This window comes from Cololabis saira, chromosome 8, assembly GCF_033807715.1.
Source record: "Cololabis saira isolate AMF1-May2022 chromosome 8, fColSai1.1, whole genome shotgun sequence".
Classification (NCBI taxonomy): domain Eukaryota; kingdom Metazoa; phylum Chordata; class Actinopteri; order Beloniformes; family Belonidae; genus Cololabis; species Cololabis saira.
In genome coordinates this window covers 32,183,166-32,203,703 of record NC_084594.1, presented here as the reverse complement: position 1 = coordinate 32,203,703, position 20,538 = coordinate 32,183,166, and the positions used below count along the sequence as shown (strand labels likewise).

The 20,538-nt window shown below is 40.3% G+C and overlaps 1 protein-coding gene across 1 annotated transcript in view; it reads left to right on the top strand.

The window, feature by feature from the left end:
- The window catches only part of LOC133448859 (MICOS complex subunit mic25-b-like), a 51,248-nt gene that overhangs the window by 9,921 nt on the left and 20,789 nt on the right, over positions 1 to 20,538 (top strand). Inside the window, exons 5-7 of the mRNA XM_061727786.1 lie at positions 8,419 to 8,439; positions 13,453 to 13,536; positions 19,044 to 19,114. Coding sequence (XP_061583770.1) covers positions 8,419 to 8,439; positions 13,453 to 13,536; positions 19,044 to 19,114 — 176 coding nt within the window. The remainder of the gene's footprint in view (positions 1 to 8,418; positions 8,440 to 13,452; positions 13,537 to 19,043; positions 19,115 to 20,538) is intronic.

Below are 20,538 nucleotides of genomic sequence, written 5' to 3'. Positions count from 1 at the left end.
GTGAGTGATGACTTAGAGCGAAGCGTCTGACACTGTCCAAAAGACTGATGATAAAAACCAGGGTGAAAAGCCCACATTTATTAAAGTCAGAGCCGCGATGACAAACGCTTAGGCCACAGCAGTGGATGCCACACGGGTTAACATTACTGCCCAGCTGCTGCGCAGAATCACCGGGAAATGACACTTGACAAGAGTGTAAATGTTGTGTTTTGCACTGAATATGCAGCCCTTCAGCTACAAGATGTTCCTGCAAGCAAGCAGGCCCCCCTGCTGTCTGAGTTTCAAAGTCATTGTTTCATTCGTGTGCTCTTGCTTCGGGACATTTCTTAACTTGTATTAATTTTTTTTTTAAACACTTTATTTAATTGAATTTCCTTTATCTCCATGATTACAAAGAGTGCCGGCACTCCTACTATTATAAATTAGCATATTAATTCATTAGAATGAACCCAAACCTACCTGCTAAACTAGCCTGAGAACATGGTTTTATTAAACTACGATCTCTCACTTTCTCATATGTTTGTTAAGCACAATTGTAGTTAATCTTGAGGTGGTCTTTTTCACTAGAATGAAGGTGACGACGTACTAAAAATACCCACAGTCTCTTTCCCTTGAGCAGATGTTTGCACATGATTGTTAAGTGAGTTACCACAGAATAGAAATTAAATTGTTGCGGCGCAAAAACAGAGCAATCCCATATTTACTACATGCCGGGATAAACGTTATGAAAAAGCCTGCATTTTTTTATGGATGCAGCAGAGTTTAAGATGATTCATTTTCCTCTCACCTACCACAGGACTGAGACAGTCATCGCTACCGACACGTGGTGTCTGGAAGTGGTAGGAAAAACATGGAAGAATGAGGCTGGAGATAGCGAGAGAGCTCAGAGAGAAGCAGCCGTGGTCAGAGATGTGCTACAGGCGCTGAAAGGCAGAGGGGAGAGGCACGTCGTATGGTATTTTAATAGATTCAGGTGACTGACTCTGGCTTTCAGCTGACTAGATTAGAAAACCCTGCTTGTTAGCCAAAGACAGAGCGAAGAAAGAGAAGGATGAGAAGAGAGTGGAGAGAGGAGAAAGCCAGTCGATAAAACAGAATGGATCGAAAAACAAGTTAAGAAATTGACAGTTGTATAAGAGAAGTGTTTTTTGAAATAGATCCTCTGAATTTAGGTCTTCAGAATCGTGATAGCTACACACACTTTTTGTTTTTAATCTGAATTTCTCCTATAATGGGACTATAAACCACAGGGCAGTGATTCAGACACACACACTTGCTCTCACATAGCACACGTTATCAGCCAGTGTTATCACAGACTTGACATCTTTTCTGCATGTTAAAGCAGCTAAGCCCTTTGTGTGCGCTCGCTCCTACACATTCACACACGCTCACAGCGCTCCCCCATCGTCTTGAGCTACGGTAATTGCTGACGAGCAGAGCGCACACCGGATGGGGAGATTTTGATCAGTGCGGAGCAGCAAGAAAGAACCAGGCACAAATCCTGTCGGTTCAAAGGATAAATGTGCAGGAGCAGAATACCTCTCGCATCTGAAAGTCAGTGAGATTTAATGAAACAGCTGGACAAGACTTGTTGTCAAAAAAGGAAAATGATTGTTTCCAAGATGATTGTTCTCATAGTGGAGTATGCAAGTAGTGAGTCTGTTTCATTGATCACAGCCAAGTATAAAGGCAGGAATGGCATGTCAAAAAGTTTAAATCATCGCTATTTTTAACTTTGGGTGAAGAAACACAGGAGATTGCTATGATTTTTATTTATTTTTTTCTCTAAGTGAATCTACTTTTGCCTGATAATTCATAATATTTCTTGCCATCTACCTGTTACTATGTTTTTCACTTTCTCTCTGTGGTGACGAAGCAGGCTGATAATGGAGTGTTAATTCATACAACCTCCCATGGTTACGGGACAAAAGCTCACATTTTAAGGGCACAGAGTTACACTAGCCAACCAAACCTTGTTGCTCCTACTCTTCTTTGTGTGCATGCTCATTAAAGCTTTCGTCTGTGTCTTCCGGTTTCCTTGTAGGTGGATGTAGATGTGTTTGTCACCCACAAGTGTTCGTTTTGACAAATATATATACACTAAAACAGTTTTCCTCTTGTCGAATAAGAGAACATGCATTTAGTATTTTCAAAAAAATGAAAACATCAAGATAATCTTTAGATACTTCCCATCTAAACTACACAACAACGCTGGACAGATGTGTCTGTCACTGGAACAAAACACTAAATACAGGGGGACGAGCATGTGCTGTGGAATTTAAAGTCACTTATTTTCCGATGCGGTGAACGTAAGTAGACATGTTGTTGTCGTGATGATTCTTCACATTGATTTTTATCGTCACTGCTGTCAAATCATTCGCTTTGAAAATGAAGAGCAGCTTTGGTTGAAGAGGAGCGTTTTGACGCACTTAACTGGTCAAAGGTGCATACACACAGCGCTGGAGCTGTGCATTCATTGAAATGAATTAGATATAGCTACGATTAGCTTATCAGCCAGAGATATTTAATGTAAAAACACGTGATTCCAAGCTTTTGGTCCTGTTTCGGCTAGGTCGTCTTCCTCATTAGTGGGATACACACTAGAATTCTCCTCATAATATGAATCAAGACCTCTTACTTAAGGGCTTATGGTTTGGGTGTTTTGGTTTGCCCTCAAGTGCTTAACTGTGTTCACACCACACAAAGCAAACAGCATCAAGCAGGAAAATCAACCTGTTATATGGATTAAGCACTAAGTACAGGGGCTAACCACATTGATTTACTAACTACAATCTAATGATTGCATTCAGATATAATGCTTGGGATTTCTGCTGCCACACACACCGTCAGTCTTACGTCAAAAAATACAGATGACATCAGTTTGGATAATATTTTTATAACGTAACACAAAGATATAATACTCACCCATGCTGTGATCATTTGGGCCAAGGAAGCGTCAGTTTATTTGTTGACAGAGGTTACAAAAAAAGGTTACAAATGTGTTAACTTGTGTTCGTCTCTGGGGTTTGTAAGTTTGGTGACATAATTTGTCAATGCGCAAATAAAAACCAAATCACTAAGATTCATTGTTTAGATCAAAGGCAGCCTATTTTAATAAAAAATATGGTCAGTACATTGCTTTTTTTTTTTTACATTACTTTTTAAGGGTAACTTCCTTTCAATAAATGAGAAGAAATGAACAAATTTACCCCGCAAATCAACCTTTGTTCTTTCTCTATGTCAAAGCTAAACAGAAAAAAAAAACCTTTCTGTATATTTGTTTTATATGTGTCATTTTCGGAGGGATGCCTCATTGTGTGTGCATGACAATATTTTCACTTCATTGTGCCTTTTAACAGAAAATGTTGAAATCGAGTTACACTGGAGTTCCTGCCAAACATCAGCACTGACCAAACAAGAGCCGGGATGAAAGCACTCAGCTGTACCAGTTGTATTTATTACTGGCACGTAAGATGAATGTGCTTACCGTACTTATTCCCACTGAGATATGACAGGAAGAAAGGAGTCAGTGAATTAGCTGTTATTTGCTCCTCTCTTGTCTGTATATGTGTCTATTTCCCTTTCTCTCCACCACCTTCCCCCTAATTAAAAAGCCAAATCAGAAGTTTAACTGTGCACACTGTGTCTGCCAGTGACATTCTCCAGACTAATCCTCATTTTAGCCCTCTTTCTACATCTCTCTCTCTTCCCTGACTCCAAGTATAAATCCACACCAAAATCTTCTCTCCCCCCCAAAACACATGGATTTATTCAAATGTGCCATTTGCATAATTTTGTATTTGCATAATTGATTTCCAAAGAAGTATTTCTTAGCATGTGAGGTGGCGGTGGAGACCAAAAGGTCTGATCCCGTCACGCACAGACAAGTCAACACATGCTTGATGTTTTATTGAAGTGCCACATCCTCTTCTCCAACGGACACATGGACAGAAACTCACCGTGTTTCTAGATGGTTAAGATTTTGAGTCTAAATCAAGCATGAAGTGTTGCCGAGCTGGTGCATCTGGTGTCCTGCATGGTGCACACAGCAAACAGAATCAGCTGAGCATACATAATCAAATGCACTGAAATCTGTGAAAGTCGTGTATACACCAGAGCCTGTTTTATTTCTCCATCCGGGTAAATATTGTGCCGCGTTTCTCCTTGGAATTTGTTTTGTAGATTTAAAAGCTTCTTTGTTGTGAATTGCATCATTGAATCTGTGGCTGGACCCCAGCTTTCATTTACTGTCGTTTTAATAATCAGGGATGCATCAGTTGCTGAGCAGATGATCCACCTTGACTAGTGAGGGGCAGGGCAACCTGTCAGACGTCACACCCTGCCCATGTTTTCAGTCTCAAAGGTCAGGATGAAGAGTGAGGTCTTTTGGGCAACTGAGAGTGTGCAGGATGGGTTGAGTGTATGCTTTGCAAAGCCCGTGTTGCTAAACAACATTTGTGCTCATAGTAAAGGCGTGCACCCTTGTAAGCGTGCTTCTGTACCTTTGCTTGTGATGCAGAGAAGCTCTGTCAAGATAATAGTTTCTTTACAATTTCCATGTTTGCAACACATTTGGTTTTCAGTTAGATCAATGAAATGCCATACATGTTTTATTTCTCAATTTACTGCTATCCATCCATCCATCCATCCATCCATCCATCCATCCATCCATCCATCCATCCATCCATCCATCCATCCATCCATCCATCCATCCATCCATCCATCCATCCATCCATCCATCCATCCATCCATCCATCCATCCATCCATCCATCCATCCATCCATCCATCCATCCATCCATCCATCCATCACCTATACCCTCTGCAGGGTCACGGGGGTCTGCTGGAGTCTATCCCAGCTAATTTTTAGCCGAGAGGCAGGGGTTACAGCTTGGACAGGTCGCCAGTTACTGCTCAATAATTTAAAGAAATCAGCAAAGAAAACAGATTACCTAAGAACAGCTGTGAGGCGTATATTAGATTCATAGTTTCTTAGTTATATCAAGTGAAATTTTGCTGCGCGTACGGCGACACGCCTCATGAGCATGGCATGTGTCATTTCCAGCCACGCATTCGGGGTCTGTGCATGTTCTAAGCTGGGCTGTTTTATCACCATGGGTGTTCAAAAAACGCTGCCAAAATAATGGGAGGCCCTCATTGGGTAGATTATGTTGTAAAACACAAATTGCAGCCAAATGATGACTGCAAAGTAAAATTTAAAAAGTGCTTTGAATATATTGCTTCTCCCACATGTTCCATACACATGTTTTTTCTAATACTTTTTTGTTTTGCTTTTTAGTATTGACAACTCAAGTAAATTGATGTTGGGTGTTTAAAGTATACCCAAATCACTTATTTTTGTACTTAAGATACCATTAAACTAACTGCATTGCTTTCCTTGATTTGGTTAGCTGGGATGGTCTGGCACTAAGGCTGCTGACTGCTGGTCATCAGGGAGCTTAGTGCCACAGAAAGTGTGAGTGGATGTAGCTGAAATGCCATTGTTTGCTGTGGCCCATGGACTGTAACAAACTGCCAAGGTGTGTGTTTATCTCCATCTGTATCACAACAAGCCCCTTCACCTCTCTTCTAAAGTCTTTCATCTATGGAAATGGGACCTCCACACTCCTGTGAGCACTCTGCGGGAGTTCACGTATTTACACGCACACACAAGTCACCACTCCTCATTTTCAGGCCAGCCACTGAAGAGCGGGGAGGTTTAACAGATGGTGTCGACTGTATTCGTTACACAGATTACCCAAAACCACGCATACTTATTCTGAAGCAACCGGCTCTTAGAGCTCACCTCATTTAATGGAGTGGGTTTTTTATGAGGCATGACAACATTAGAGCCACCTACAGCTTTAATCTGTCCCTCTATTCTGTGTCTAAAACCAGACTGGGAGCCTTTGGTCACAAAGGAAAGCAGGAATATGGCATTCTCTGTGTCTGTTTCCACTTTATTTTACTTGGTGATCATCTAGCATATGCGGTTTCATAATATTTTACGACCGCAATCAAGACTCGGTAATGTAGGTCTGTAAATTGCGATATAAATATTGATTGTGAGAAGCTGTTAGTCAGTTCTGGCAGCCTCACAAAGAGGTATTGTAAAAAAAGCCGTAAACGTATAGTACACACCTAAATGGCACATAACTGTCATTTAAATGTTATTAAGGATAAATGTATCTGCACTACCGTTATGCTCACACTAAAACTTCTATTTCATTTTTATTCATTCACTTTTCATTAAGTCAATAGTTGTCTCCATGAGATGGACTTTCATCTTCATGTGCCGTCCAGACTTGGGAAAAGGCGCAGTCTGTGTCCACCAGCTGTCGCCACGGTTACGAGCCAAACATCCGCAAAGTTGGAGCTCATTCATACTACGCCTGCAGTTTTTCAGACTCTGAGAACGCTGTCAACTAACCCCAAAGACGACAGCGATTGAGGGGATCGTGTGAAGCGTTGTGCTGTGAAAGCGTAATCCTGACTCGTCGCAGGCTTTGTCACACATAAGTATCCGAGAAGGTTGCCCATGGCAACAAGGATTGTTTGATATAAGTTTGTCCTGTCTCGATACGGTCACGAGCAATCATGGTCGTCTGACTTGAAGCTGTGCTGCACAGTTGATTATCAGCATCTACATTTATGCTGTTGGTTGGGGCATTTGTTTGTTATATATTCTGCTGACCGGTAATGTGACATTTTGTAATTATTTAAGTTTTTATTTTCACACATTAAAAACTCCTACATGGTTGCTTAGCCTACCTGTGTGATCCAGTTGGGATTCTGCAGATGCACAGGGCTCTATCCGTCAAAACGTCCCGTGCACAGAGATGTAATCCATGTACAGTTATTGTCACCATAGAGATTACTGGTATTTCTCACGTTGCACAAAGATTTTTCCTCAAAAAAGAAAAAAGGTTATTTTGCTTTATGCCTTTTACGAATGCTGTGTTGATTTAGGTGCATGTGCACTTGGCATGCTCAGTTTGCATATTTTGGTTTGCATGTGACACGTCTATATTTCACAGGCTCGTGCACGGGTGAAGGCATAAAACATAAATTGACTTTTACATTAAACAGTTGAAGGATTGCATATTATTGTGTTTACTGAATAATTATGTGTCTGAACCAGAAGACCCCTGGTCATGTTCGCTCCTCATCACATACAGTATTGGCACTTTTCCAGGATGGAACCTGCTTGACCCCTTTATACTAAGTCCAACCGTTGTGTTATTCTTACCATAACCAGGTAGTATTATTGCCTAAACTCAACCAAAAATGACCAAAAAAGTAAGGGTGAAAAAAAGTTCTCAGATGGGACCCAAAAGAGCTTCAAATCATGATATGAACAAAAAACTCTCACTTGGAGTCTAAGGCCCTGTTTACACGGAGCAAAAACGGTGGCGTTTTCATGCGTTTTGGCCGTTCGTTTACACGAAAAAAAGCTCAAAGTCACCAAAAACAATCATTTCTGAAAACTCCGGCCAAAGTGGAGATTTTCAAAAACCCAGTTTTCACGTTTGCTTGTAAACGGAGGGAAATGGATATTTGGGCTTCAGAACGTCACATTATGCAACAGAAACGTCACCAGCATCATGTGTGCGACTTGTGTTTACAATTTGTTTGGCCACCGTCAATATTTTCTTGTATTTTACCTGTTTTATATTCTAAAGTCATACTTAAAAGTAACTCCACTTCTCTGTCACTCCAAACGAAAGACTCTCGTTCCGTCTTGGAAGTAACTGGCGGTCAAGGCTGATTTATGGTTCCGCGTTACACCAACGCAGAGCCTACGGCGTAGGGTACGTGACGATGCGCACCGTACGTAGGCTACGCCGTCGATTTAACGCGGAACCATATTATTCAGGCTTCACACGTGTCATTTGTTGATGTTTTTTTCCAGGATTCAGATTGACTAGCATGACTTTGCGCTTCTCGTTACACTGCCCCCTGCAGGTTTGGATGCTCATAGCACCTTAACAGCCTATGTATGCGGGTTCGTGTAAACGAGGATATTTTTCAAAACGTAGAGGGGGAAATATCCGTTTTTGTAAATACCCGGCTCTGTGTAAACGTGGCCTAACTCTTTAGGTAACACTAAACAAATAATGAGAAGTGCTCATCCAAATGACTTGGCACTTGACACCACTCTACACTTTTTTGCATCCTCAGCACTCCACATGTCAAATTTAAAGCAGATCAGTTGAAGAGTTGTTGAAAAAAATATTTGAAAAGCACAAATATGTACATGGAGTTCTTTTTATATTAGTTGTGGTGTCCCTTCATGTCCCTTTTTGGAATTGATCTTTATATCACCTGTTGTTCTTTGTAACGCGGCCTTCCTTACAACCCTGAGCTTTCTTTCTACCTTCTACCATCTCTCTAACCTCTGTTCTTTCTCTCTTACCTAGCCAGCAGATTTGGATGCATGGGTAAGCAACAATAGTATTTCCTTTTTAGTTTAACTTTTCCTTTCTCTCTTCTCTATTCAAATGTCATGTTTTCACTGTGCCTTAAGTGTGCTGCCGCCATCATTCCACACTGCAACACTTTGGGAGGTATTCAGCTAGAAAATTACACATCATCTGTGCCTCTGGCAGAAGTGATTTTACAGGGAAACACACACAGAGACACACATCCTCCAAGCATCAAACAGCTGCTATTGAAAGAAAAAGTGCGGTGAGTGCAGCATAGGGATTTGCAGATGTGCTCTTTGGGGATACGTGTGTCTGTTAAGTTAGGATGTGATTACCTTGGATTGCAATGAATATGTCGATCAGCGTGTGTGTTTGCAAGCCACTACATCAGTAAAAATACACCGAGGATCAGTGCGTCAGTCTGTATACATAGGCTGGCCAGCCATCTACATCTTTGTTGATACAAAGAATTTTTCTGCTTCCTCTGGATTCAACTTTGGCCGCGTTCAGACTGCAGGCAAATCTGATATATATCTGATTCCTTCTCATATCCGATTTTCAGGGCTGACTGTCCACACTGTTTTTAGCAAGTGTCCATATCGGATCTGGCTCTGTTCAGACTGGGCCACATCACTGACTGATCTGACGGGTTGCCGTAGCAACGACGTCGGAGCGGAGGCGTCACCCAGAGCGTGTATTGTGTGAAGTCATGTATTTCTTTTATATATATAAAAAATCCCAAAATATCTGTACCGTTTCTGATTGGGTCGGCACTGCGCATCATTTTTAGACACAACAATGAACGCATACAGCAAAAGTTGTGTCTCGGCGGAGGGACCGACGTCCCAGCAAAATGAGAATCAGAGAAAGGTGTTCAGAACAAAACCACCAGCAAACTAACAAACCAACCAACAAAGCTCAGAGTTAACAAAACGAACCAGCAATTAATATCTGGCAGCCCCGCTCCATAACCTCTCCTCCTAGGAGGAGAGGGGCTGACGAGCTGCAGGTTCAGGCTCTCAGCGCGACTGAAGGCTGATTTATGGTTCCGCGTTACACCAACGCAGAGCCTACGGCGTAGGGTACGCGGCGACCCGCACCTACGTGGAAATGCGGTCTTTTTTTCTGCTATTAAAACATGATTTGTAATGTGAATTTGCAACACTTAAACTACAAATAATAGTTTTTGACGTGACATCAGAGATTGTACATGCTCTCTGTGAAAGGATGAGTAGCTCCACAACTGGAAATGGGCAGGTGGTTTGGAGCGTCTGGGACAGTCATATCCGATCTGAGTGTTTGGAGCTGTTCAGACTGACACGCATCTGCCCAAATGCGATATGGATCGGATATGAAACTACCTCCTGGAGGTGGTTTCCATCTGGTTTGCAAAAATCGGATATCATGCGGTTTGGGACTGTTCAGACTTCAAAAGAGTCATCCAGTTTCAATCTGGATGGGCTAAAAATCGGATATTTGCCTGCAGTCTGAACGCGGCCTTTGACTTTCACGGGGCGGTACTAGCAGAAGCAGAAGAGACTCTGCATGGAGGCCATTGGATAAGCCAACCAATATGCCTGCCCAGGATACAGCTTATGTATAGTGAGCACTTATCTTCACTATATAACAGTATGTGTGTTTGTCTGTGATGGTTTATATAACACACGCTTTGCATAATTCCAGGTTCCGTTGCTAACTCTCTTGCAGCCAGTTTTATTGGGTTTAGACACCTTGTCATGGTTTTGCTGCCATAGCTCTACTTTATAGTTTTTTGGATGTGCTTAGAAAACAGAAAAATGTGTTTTTAACATAATGAGCATTATAGTTTTCATGCAAAACACTTTGACAGCGCAGTTGTGAAAACAGAATACAATCTTTTAGTTCTAAGGTTTTACACATATCAGAATATACAGAAGAAAAAAAAAGAAATCAGATAGTCATTATGATATTTTAGATTTAGACACAACCTCAGTTGAACAGCAATACATGACAAATGACCGCAAGGCATACAGGTCCATATCACCACTCCTCCACTACCGTGCCCTATGAGGTGTTTGTGATATGGTATGCTCCACTTTGGTCTGGTTTTCCTGAGAACATCGTTCCCGATTTTGTCTTGTAATTTGTTCAGATGCAACTTTCCAAAACTAAAGCATCCTGCCATGTTATTTTTAGAAAAGAGGCGACGTGTTGAAACAAATAATATTTTAATAGGGTGTTTTTCTTATACTGTCACAAGCGTAGAGTCAGATATTTTGCCGTTTTGTATTACGCAGCCTGATCTTGGGATGAACTTGCTCAGACACTTATTCCTGGGGAAACTGCAGCTGTCTTGAATGTTTATGCCGTTGCCAGTACTGTGCCTCCGACGTGGGCTGAAGGAGCTAAAAGTCACAGCAAACCTTGATTGACATACAGTGGGCGTGTTCCCATCGGCTCCGAGGGCAACATGACATACTCTTTTTTTTTTTTTTTTACAGTCTAGGGAAAAGAGAGACTCCAAAACCGGTCTTCAGAAAACCAATAGGTCCTGCAACTGATACTTTCGAGTATCATACTTTAAAGTCTATTAAAGCTGCATCACTTCTTGTTTTTTCAGACTACAGGCTGAGCCGAGAATCATATTTCCTGAAACATATGTGTATTAATCTCTTTAAAAAAAAAAAGGTATTAAATACAATTTGCATGAATGTGCTATTTACACATTAACTTTAACAGCTCTAATATTAATCAATGATAGTTTATTTGAAGCACTTACCTTACTAATGCCATGGATTCATTAAGTGTGAGCTTAGATAACCCTTTTCTAAATTTTAACTGAGGTTTTGTTAAATGAATAATGACATTGTGTTATATAAATGTGGAACACACTGCCAACTGAGATAAAAACAACTCAAGATTTTAAGGTTTTTACTAAAAATGTCAAAGACTGGTTGAAGCAAAATCAGAAATGTACACATTTTTAATCACCTGTAACCGCTAATAGGGTGCTCTCTTGCAAGCTGAGAATTGTAAATAGGATATAGCTTTGCATGTTGAAAATTGAATGTATTTTTGTATTCTTTTTCTCCTTTCTTTCGTTTTCTTTTACTAAAAGCCTAACTAGGGACAGGAGATGGAAACTAGCAATAGCTATAATCTCTGTATGCAGAACATCAGTCACATTGGCTTGTTTGTAATGAGTGAATGTGATCACATGTAAACCTGCATTGTCCCTATTAAATAAAATAAATTAAATTAAATATTGCCCATCTGGGTTTGTCATTACCTAATTTTAGGACTTGGTAAGGATCAGATGTCTTTTAAACATCTCATGTACATCATGTAAAGCCTCAGAATGGAAAGATGTTGCCTTTCATTTTTCTCATGATTGTAAGTCTGTTATGTTGGTGCATTTCCAACTATCCCATGACTTGACAGTGGCTAGCTTTGGTATGTGCAGATCCCATGAAAATCTCTTTCAATTTTATTTTGAAGCTCTACTATAACTCTTTTGTCTGTTTATGATGTCACTTTCATTCGCATGTATTCGTTGAATTCTGTTTCATTCATTTCTACACTGCATTGTCATACTTTTGCAATGAGATCCCTTTATCAAAAAAGTAACATCTCATCTCCATTCCTTTAAACCACGAGTGCATGTACAAGCCTCTCATCGAGCTAAACTGCAAACCTATTTTCAGTGTCTCTTTTTTGACATCTGCCTTCTTTCTTCTTCTGCTTGCATGCTGCTTCGTCATGGCCCAAGCTCTGGGTCTTCCTTCTGCCACTCTGCCATCGCGCTGCCTGTCAAAGCTTGGGTCAGCCGGCTTATTAGAGAATTTCACCTCATCCTAATGTCAACTGCGACAAGTCAGCTACTGACACACCTATGCTAGTGCCATGCCGACTAAGTGCTTTTTGTAAGTTTTCACAAATTGTCACAAACTGACCTTTCTAATCATTGCTTTGTGGGATGGATGTGATGTATTTCTCTTTAGTAAGTTACTGGGTATCATTTTTAAACATATATTCTATGTTGATGTTTACCTATTGAGCACTCTATAGATGGATGCAATAAACTGAGATTCATTTAAATTGAATTGAATATTACATACAAAGGGAAATGATGTTGTTTCAGGATTAAATTAAATAAAATATAAACCGAACACTGCAAAAAAAAAAAGAAATATCAAATGAATGAGTATATAGTGAAAGGATAGTAAAAGTACTATTTTACTATTAACTTAATATAATCATAATTACTTTACATGTGGCATACTTTTATTTTTAAAGATGCATTATTATGTCAATGGGACATAAAAATGACTTATTCTGTGCTTGAGATCAAATATTTGAATGTCAGAAGAGTACCAACTCAAAAACTCACAGAAAACTTAACCCAGTCATTTCTTTGAGTGAGCTCATCAGAGTTTCAGGGAAGCATTTACATACAGTCCCAGAATCGTGTTCACCATCTTTATTTCCACACACGTCAGATGATACTGTATTTGCTGTCATTCAGAAGTCAAAGCTCAAACCTTTTACACCACCTTCAGAAGTGCCACACCGCACAGAAGAGATGTAGATATTCTATGAAAATGTTGGGCATCAGCTTGTGAATAAAGGGATAATATATCTCCTAGAGGAAAATGTATATGGTGGACATGTTCAATTTGAATATGAAGCAGAGAAGATACATGCTTTGTGTTCTGCCATAAATAAAAAGGGAAGTTGTGTATTCAGAGTTTTCATTTTCAAGAATAGTAGAAAGTGCATTTGCTAGTGACTGCTCAGCTATGAAGGTCTAGCTCATCACCATGAGTTTAGCTACTTTGTTAATGTCACTTTGCTAAAGTCTAGTTTAAAAATGTTTCTGCACTAGGATTTTTCTGGCACTGACTGTAGTTACACAGTCCTACATGAGAATAATTTGTTGTATGTGGTAATAGTATGATGTCCCAATCTAAACTATCCAGTCTAAGTATTTATCAGGTGTTCTTTATATCATATAAAATCTCTCTCTCTGTCTCTGTCTCTCTCTCTCAGGCCAAACAATTGGAGAGAAAAGAAAAGGAGCTATCGACCATATCCAGCTTCTATAAAGAACAATTAGAAATACTGGAGAAAAAGGTAAGGGTATTCATTTTGCGAGTATGTAAACTATTAAACAGACCTCCCAGAACTCTTCTGAAGACAAGACTGTTTCCTAAACTATTTTCAGCAGATGTCATAAGAGAGATGTTACACAGACGGCCAGACCCTGATACGTGACAGGATAACACAGTCTATTATAATGTGACACAATGACGGGTGGCCTCGTTAATTAGATTTAAAATGAGAAAACAAACAATGTCTGGGCTTTCACCAAACACAAAATCAGTCTTCCTACATTTGGAGTAGCAAAATGTAGTGGAGATTCAAATGGAGTTGAAATACAACTGCTATTCCCCAATCTGGAAATGTCAAGCCCACATATCACAGTCAAAATGTAAATGAATTGAAAGCCTCAGCATTTAGATGAGAGTGTGGACCCGCTGTCAGAGGACCAGCACTCAGCAAGGCTTCTCACACAGGCTCAAATGCATAATAACATGTACTGTGCTTTTCTCATCACTATGTCATTTTTGTGAGGATAACTGTGGTCTTTCACAAAACTGGAAAAAAGATAAAAGGCAGGTTGTTGGATGCTTTTAAGAAATTAAGGCTCAAGTTCCCTCAACCTGAGTGCTAATGCATTGCTGATGATGTGCACAGAGAAAAGGCGCCAGTCATTTGATTCTTGCTGGCATTTCACAGAGGAAATTAGGACTTTAATCAAACAACTTTTTATTTTGGGGATGTGCAGACACTGGGAAAAAAAATGCAAGAAACACAAATTAATTAGAAATATAAGCCAGAAAATCCAGATAACAGGCATGCTAAGAAAACGGTGCACAAAGATGGTAAGATGTAGGGGAAAGAGGGCACACATACCTTTCATTTCTTTTAAACAAAAATACAGCAGCATTGACTGAAAACAGAATATAAAATAAAGCACAAAAAGGGACTGGAAATACACCCGAACCCTCTCCTGGCATTTTCCGTTTCACATCTCTGCCCATGCCCAAAGCTCCCCCCTCAAGAAATCAGTAGACACTGTAGGTTTTCCTCTCCACCCCTCCACTCCAGCTCTCCCTCCCTGCAGCAGGCCCCATCAGGCAACCAGGGGATCTTATCTCATCCCCAGCACTCACCTCCTTTAGGCCTCAGAGAAAACCTTTTACATAACCAAGTTAAACGGAAAGGGCTCTGTACGAATCGCAGCGAGCAGAACACGCTGCAATGCTTGACAGAGGAGACTGATTGGTGGAAGAGGGCAGGACGCTCTATCTTTCTCTGCTTGTTGCAGCGGTCCCTTTTTCAAGATTTTTTTTCAACTTCTACTGTCTTGTAGCTGACCTGCATGTGGATGAGGAAGTGAGAAAGTAAGGGACCGAGAGGGCTGTGATAAAGAGGCTATATGGACTGCGCATTAAACCGTTTATCCTGAGCCGGCATCTATCTCCCACCTTCTAGTCCTTCATTTTGCAGTCTAGCACTTCATTTCAACCACTTTTACTTCCATGCCCTCTCTTCCATTTCCTTGCTTATCGTTCAACCTTTTATTCCTCCTACCTGTTGCCAATTTAGTTTTGGCTGGAATAAATGGTGATTGGCGTCAGTTACATACATGAATACCAAACAAATTTAAACCAATACTTTATATCTGGCTTGTGGGATGAAATATGTTTCAGCCATGTCTTAAAGAAATCTGTTTTAGCTTGGGCACATTGTCGAGACGCCCTTCAATGTCAGCGTAGAATACAAGAGATTGACTAAAAAATATTCGTCTGCCTTTTTGCTGCTCGTATCTCAGATGTCAGGGCATTATCAAACATGCAGACGTGTGTGTAATGCACGAGTCATTTTGCTTTTTGGATATCTTTATGATCTGAGTTGAACATTTAAGCCAAAGGTAAGAACACATATTTTAAAAGGAAAATCCACTGATAATTGATGTATGATCTTCCCTTAAATCATCATTGAGTTTCGGCTTAGAGTAGTCTCTTATAACATGCAATTAATTGTGTGCGTGTGCGTGCGTGTGTGTGTAGTTGCTGGTGTGAAAACACATTTGAGCATCCTGTCTAGTTTGCCTTGGGGATAAATAATGATAATACTTTTACGTTTGTTTAAAGTATGCGTTTGAGTTGACTAGCGACACAAATGTGAAAGCCATATTTGTGTGTGTGTGTGTGTGTGTGTGTGAATGTGTGATTATTATGACAGGTTTGTGTGTAGAAGTAATTATTTTACAGTAGCCGATCCAGTGCAGAATGTCTAATTTCCACTCTGGCACACATTTAAACATGTGAACATGCCAGCACATCCTTCAGTTCTCCCAACTTCCAATCTCCTTCTCTCTCTCTCTCCCTCTCTCTCTCTCTTATTTGTGGATGCCTCCCTAATCTCTCCAGAGTGTACAGGTGGAGTATATCTGTTTTCCTGTGGCAACATACGCCGTGACTCTGTAAACAAGCCTCGGTTTAAAATTCACCTCTTTTAATCCCCTCTTCCTCCCCTCTTTGTCAACTTCTGTCTCAGAAAGAAAAATTAATCCGCGCTCGTCATAGCATGGAGCGTGAAAAAAACCCCTCCCTCAAAATCCTGACATCAGCCCATCTCCATCCACAGCTCCGAGAGGATGTTCAGACAAGTGTGCCCGCAAGGATCATCTGAACACAGATTCATGTGCAAACACAGATTTAGTCACACACCTGCATGTATGTAAGATTATACACAAACACTGCACACATGCACCCACACTAATCCCCTCGATGAGCCTCTCCAACAACTTCAGAACCTAGCTTTCCCCCTCAAAGGGGTCCCCCCCCCCCACCACCACACACCCCTCTTTTCTGCCTCTCCACATTGGGCTTTTGTCCCCCATGGGTGGAAAGGACTGGGAAGAGCTCAAAGAGTGTTTGCCATTGATAGTGCCTCCACTTCTCTGGTGTCACGAGAGCTGAGCAAGGGCTGTTGTTTGAAGTCTGCAATGTTAAAAAGATACTAAATAATATGTGGATACACTGAAAAACAATGCATTCACACAGTAAACCGCACCTCTTTGTCCAAATACGGCTTTCATGTCTCCATTTTCAACATCTTAATCCTTCATTTATTTTTTTGGTTTAGCGTGACCAGATTGGATGGTAGCTTGGGGGAATATTTCCTCCATTGAATTTCCATTTTCTCAAAAACAGATGTGGGGGAGACGGAAATCACCTGGAAACATGAAATAGTTCCCCTTTTAAAATTGTGAGATTCTAGAATATTTCAAGAACATGTGTTTCTTAGCAGGGAAATACAAGAAGGGACAATCTCACAGCCAATTAGGCATTCACTGTCATGAAATCCCATTAAATGGCACGATTTCTGTGATTTACATCATTTTTAATGCAGTAATAGGGAATGCCCTGGCCTCTTGAATTGTTTGAGTTTTTATCATCTGCCTAGTGGGAGCACTCTATCAACCACTGCCTGACCCCTCCAAAAGCTTCAAGAAGCAGCATCACTTTGCTGCTTCCTTAGCTGGTGCCTTACTCTCTCTGTCCTGCCTAATCAGAGGCACCCATGTGTTTAAAAGCCTCCAGGGAACCTTTTTTTTTATCTTGGTTTGAAAACTGGATGTCCCACAAGGCACCCACATACTTTAAAGTTTCAGTACAGCTTTTCTCTGTTGGGTTTACCCACTAAAGCATTGACCCGAGGCCAGATGTTAAGGGAATTATCATGTGGCTAACTTCTTTCCACATATCCCCAAAGAACCGACCGTAATATTAGTTCAGTGCCTCCCAACAAGAAAGGAAACTTGCTTTCTCTTTCATGTCTATGAATGCAGAGCCTGGTTTCTTTAACTGCCAGATTAAGGTTTATGCTAAGTAGATTCATGAAACATCTGAGCAGAGGTTTTGCGGTGTGGAACGGCCTTTTGTTTCAAAGTACAAGGTGCTGAGGTGTGACACAGTCGACTTCTAGTCTATGGAAATTCACCTGTTTGCCGTTAGACATGAAATGTTTTAAGCTTTGTCTATGCATTTCCTATGAGGACACTAGGTGAGAGTAAAAGTTTAATCTCGAGACCTTTGCTGAATAATCCGATGCTATACAATTAAAATACCAAGAATATTACGTTTGCATTGAATTTGAATCACAATCTGAATTGAACGCTGCAAGATTTTAGCAATTCGTGAAGGCAGTGTGGAAATTGTCTATTGTCCTGGTTAAACAGGCAAATTGGCTGGTCAGAGTCTTGCAGGTGGAATAAAAGGAGTTCTCTGAACTAGCATTGTAGACGTGGAAAGAAGATACTCCTGATTTTTTTACCAGCACTTATTCTTCCTTATCAAAACTGTCTATGCCTATGATAGCAACAATGCATCTTAACAATTTCTACCAACTAGCTTTTAGTGGACTGATATTGAGTTAATACCACTTAGAAATGCACTACTTCATCTTAGTATTAAAACTTCTGGTGTCATTTATTTATTCAATGAGCAAATAAAGTAAGTGAAGAAGTGAGAGATGCCTGTCACATCCCCTGAGTCTTGTCCACCTATAGACATTCAGATCAGGTTCAGCATGTCTGTGGATCAGCTTGAAATAATGAGATATGAAAATGATTTGTGGGCATTGGAGGAGCAGAGGGCTAAGGATTGCAGGGGAGCTTTGTGTTTGATCCTTTCTCTTCTGCACCCAGTCAATTCAATTATCTGTCTCTCCTATCGCTGCATCTATTGGGAATATAGGGAATAATTAAGTAAAGCTTGAGTCCTGCAGTTATTGGCTTAAAATGAAGATTTCGGTCTAGTGAACGTGCATTGCAGGGTTGCTGTGGAGACATGCTTTGGAGTTTGGTTATTGTACACAAATCATTTTTTATGCAAATGCTATAAGATGATTATTTCACTAAACCCATGATTTTAAATATGTGCTTTTTAAATAAGCAAGACTAATACACGTTCCAAAGGAATCTATTTTATCCGTTTGGCTCCAACCTAGTGTGTGTAAATGCAGTTTAGTTAACACTGTGACCACTGATTATTCCAGTAAAAGTGTGCTGTATATGACCTTGCCCACTAGGCACAAGCTGCATCTGTGTTGTAATTGCTATTTAAATGCCAGGCTTTCTTTCTTGAAATAAAACATAATGGAGAACCACCCGACTGTCAATATTCAGATTTGTAAGCAGGCTGTAAAATTCAAAGGTCACTAATTTATGAAATGTGACATTTCCAGTGGTGCTTTATAGATTTTTCTTATCACGGCTGGCTTGTTAGAGCTTGGATTAAAGCTGAAAACGTAGTCGCGGTTGTGGTAATATGTAGATCTGCATGCTGTCAAGCTCCTATTTTTGAAACTTAATTTGAAGTCTTTGACTTTAAAGTCTGTCTTGTTTTTTTATACTTTATAATGATGTGATCTGAAAATGGAATTATATTAAACCATGGAAAAAAGTTTCTTAATTAAAAGAAGCTCAATTTTCCTCTTAATATAAAAAGAAGTGCGTCTTCCCTGAATGGATTTGTTAATTTATCTCTCTGTCACTTTGCTTTCAGAACATGGACAACTACAAGCAGACATCTGAACAGTACGACCGGGCAGCTACTAAAGCTGAAGCTCATATACGGTAAATAGCATGATTTTCTTTTTTCTTAATTTATAATGCTGCAGATATTGCTTCCTTACTACTGATACAACATTGAGTTGTATCAGACGGGTTCCATGTCCTCAGGGAGCTTGGGGACTTGAATGTTTTGTAGCAAGATGTTGCACGTGTTCTATAAGTCCGTCCACTGTAGTCCTCTGTTGCTGCAGCATCACGGCCAGTGATACAAATAAAACTGGACTAATTGATAAGTGGATGTGTCTGTGTGGAGGATTGGAGCCCCTGCTGCTGGCTGTGCACAGAAAAATGTTGCATGAGTTGTAAAACATAATGGGCAACACTGCACATCCTCTACACAACACAGTGATTAAGCAAAGGCTGTCTTTAGTCAAATTTGTTTGAGATCATTCCTGCGCATAGCTATAAACAATGTATAGTGACTATTATTATAATTCTCTTAGTATAATAAATTGCAAAAAAAAAAAAACTGACAAAAAAACCTTTGTCAGTGCTTAAAGCTACTTTTACTGTTAAGGCGCTTCAAATATAAGAGATATTTTCTTTTTTTTTTTTAAAGTGGCAAGCAAACAGATTCAGTCTCTTCATGGCTTAGCGCCAAAGTACATCTCTGACATGTTAGAGCCACTGGGACTCTGAGAACCCCAGGGATTGGTCTCCTGCTGGTGCTCAGAGTCCGGACTAAACAAGGTGAAGCTGAGTTTCACTTTTATGCTCCGAAAATGTGGACCAGTCTTCCAGTAGATGTGAGACAGGCCTCAACTCTGACAATGTTCAACTCCAGGCTGAAAACATTTCTGTTTTCAGTCTAGCAGAGATGACAACTGAAAGGGTTTTTATCTGCACTCTTCTTTTTGAATTTTATTGGCCTTCTTGTGATTTTATGTAGTTGTAAATATTTTGAATTCCCTTGTGTATGAATTGCGCTCTACAAATAAACTCTCCTTGCCTTGCCTGTATGTGTCTAAGAAAGACTAAAAGAAAGACTGGTAACCAACTAGAATTGAATCAGATACACTTCCATCGCATCCAGAAGGATGTGTATGTAAAGACACATCTCAACCCCTCTCAGGCCAGAGCGTACAAACTGATTATGCATATTTCTCTCTTTGATCATGATGACTCACAAGTACTTAGAAAGACTGTTACCACATCATCATCATATCTGTATTCTAATACTTTGATTCACAAAGGCTATGGCTCAAATTGATACAGCTCAGGAGGACCACCAGGATCCTTCACCACAGTCTCCAAGTTCAAGTTTACACAAGAAGTAGTGGAAGGAAAACCCCTCTACTTTAGGAGACCACTGTCTTACAGGTTGCTTAAAATGATGTGTCTCTGTTTGTATCTGTGCCGATAAGTAGCTTCTGCCCCGGTCACGGGACACTGGGTACTTTACATAGGTAAAGACAAACAAAAAAACA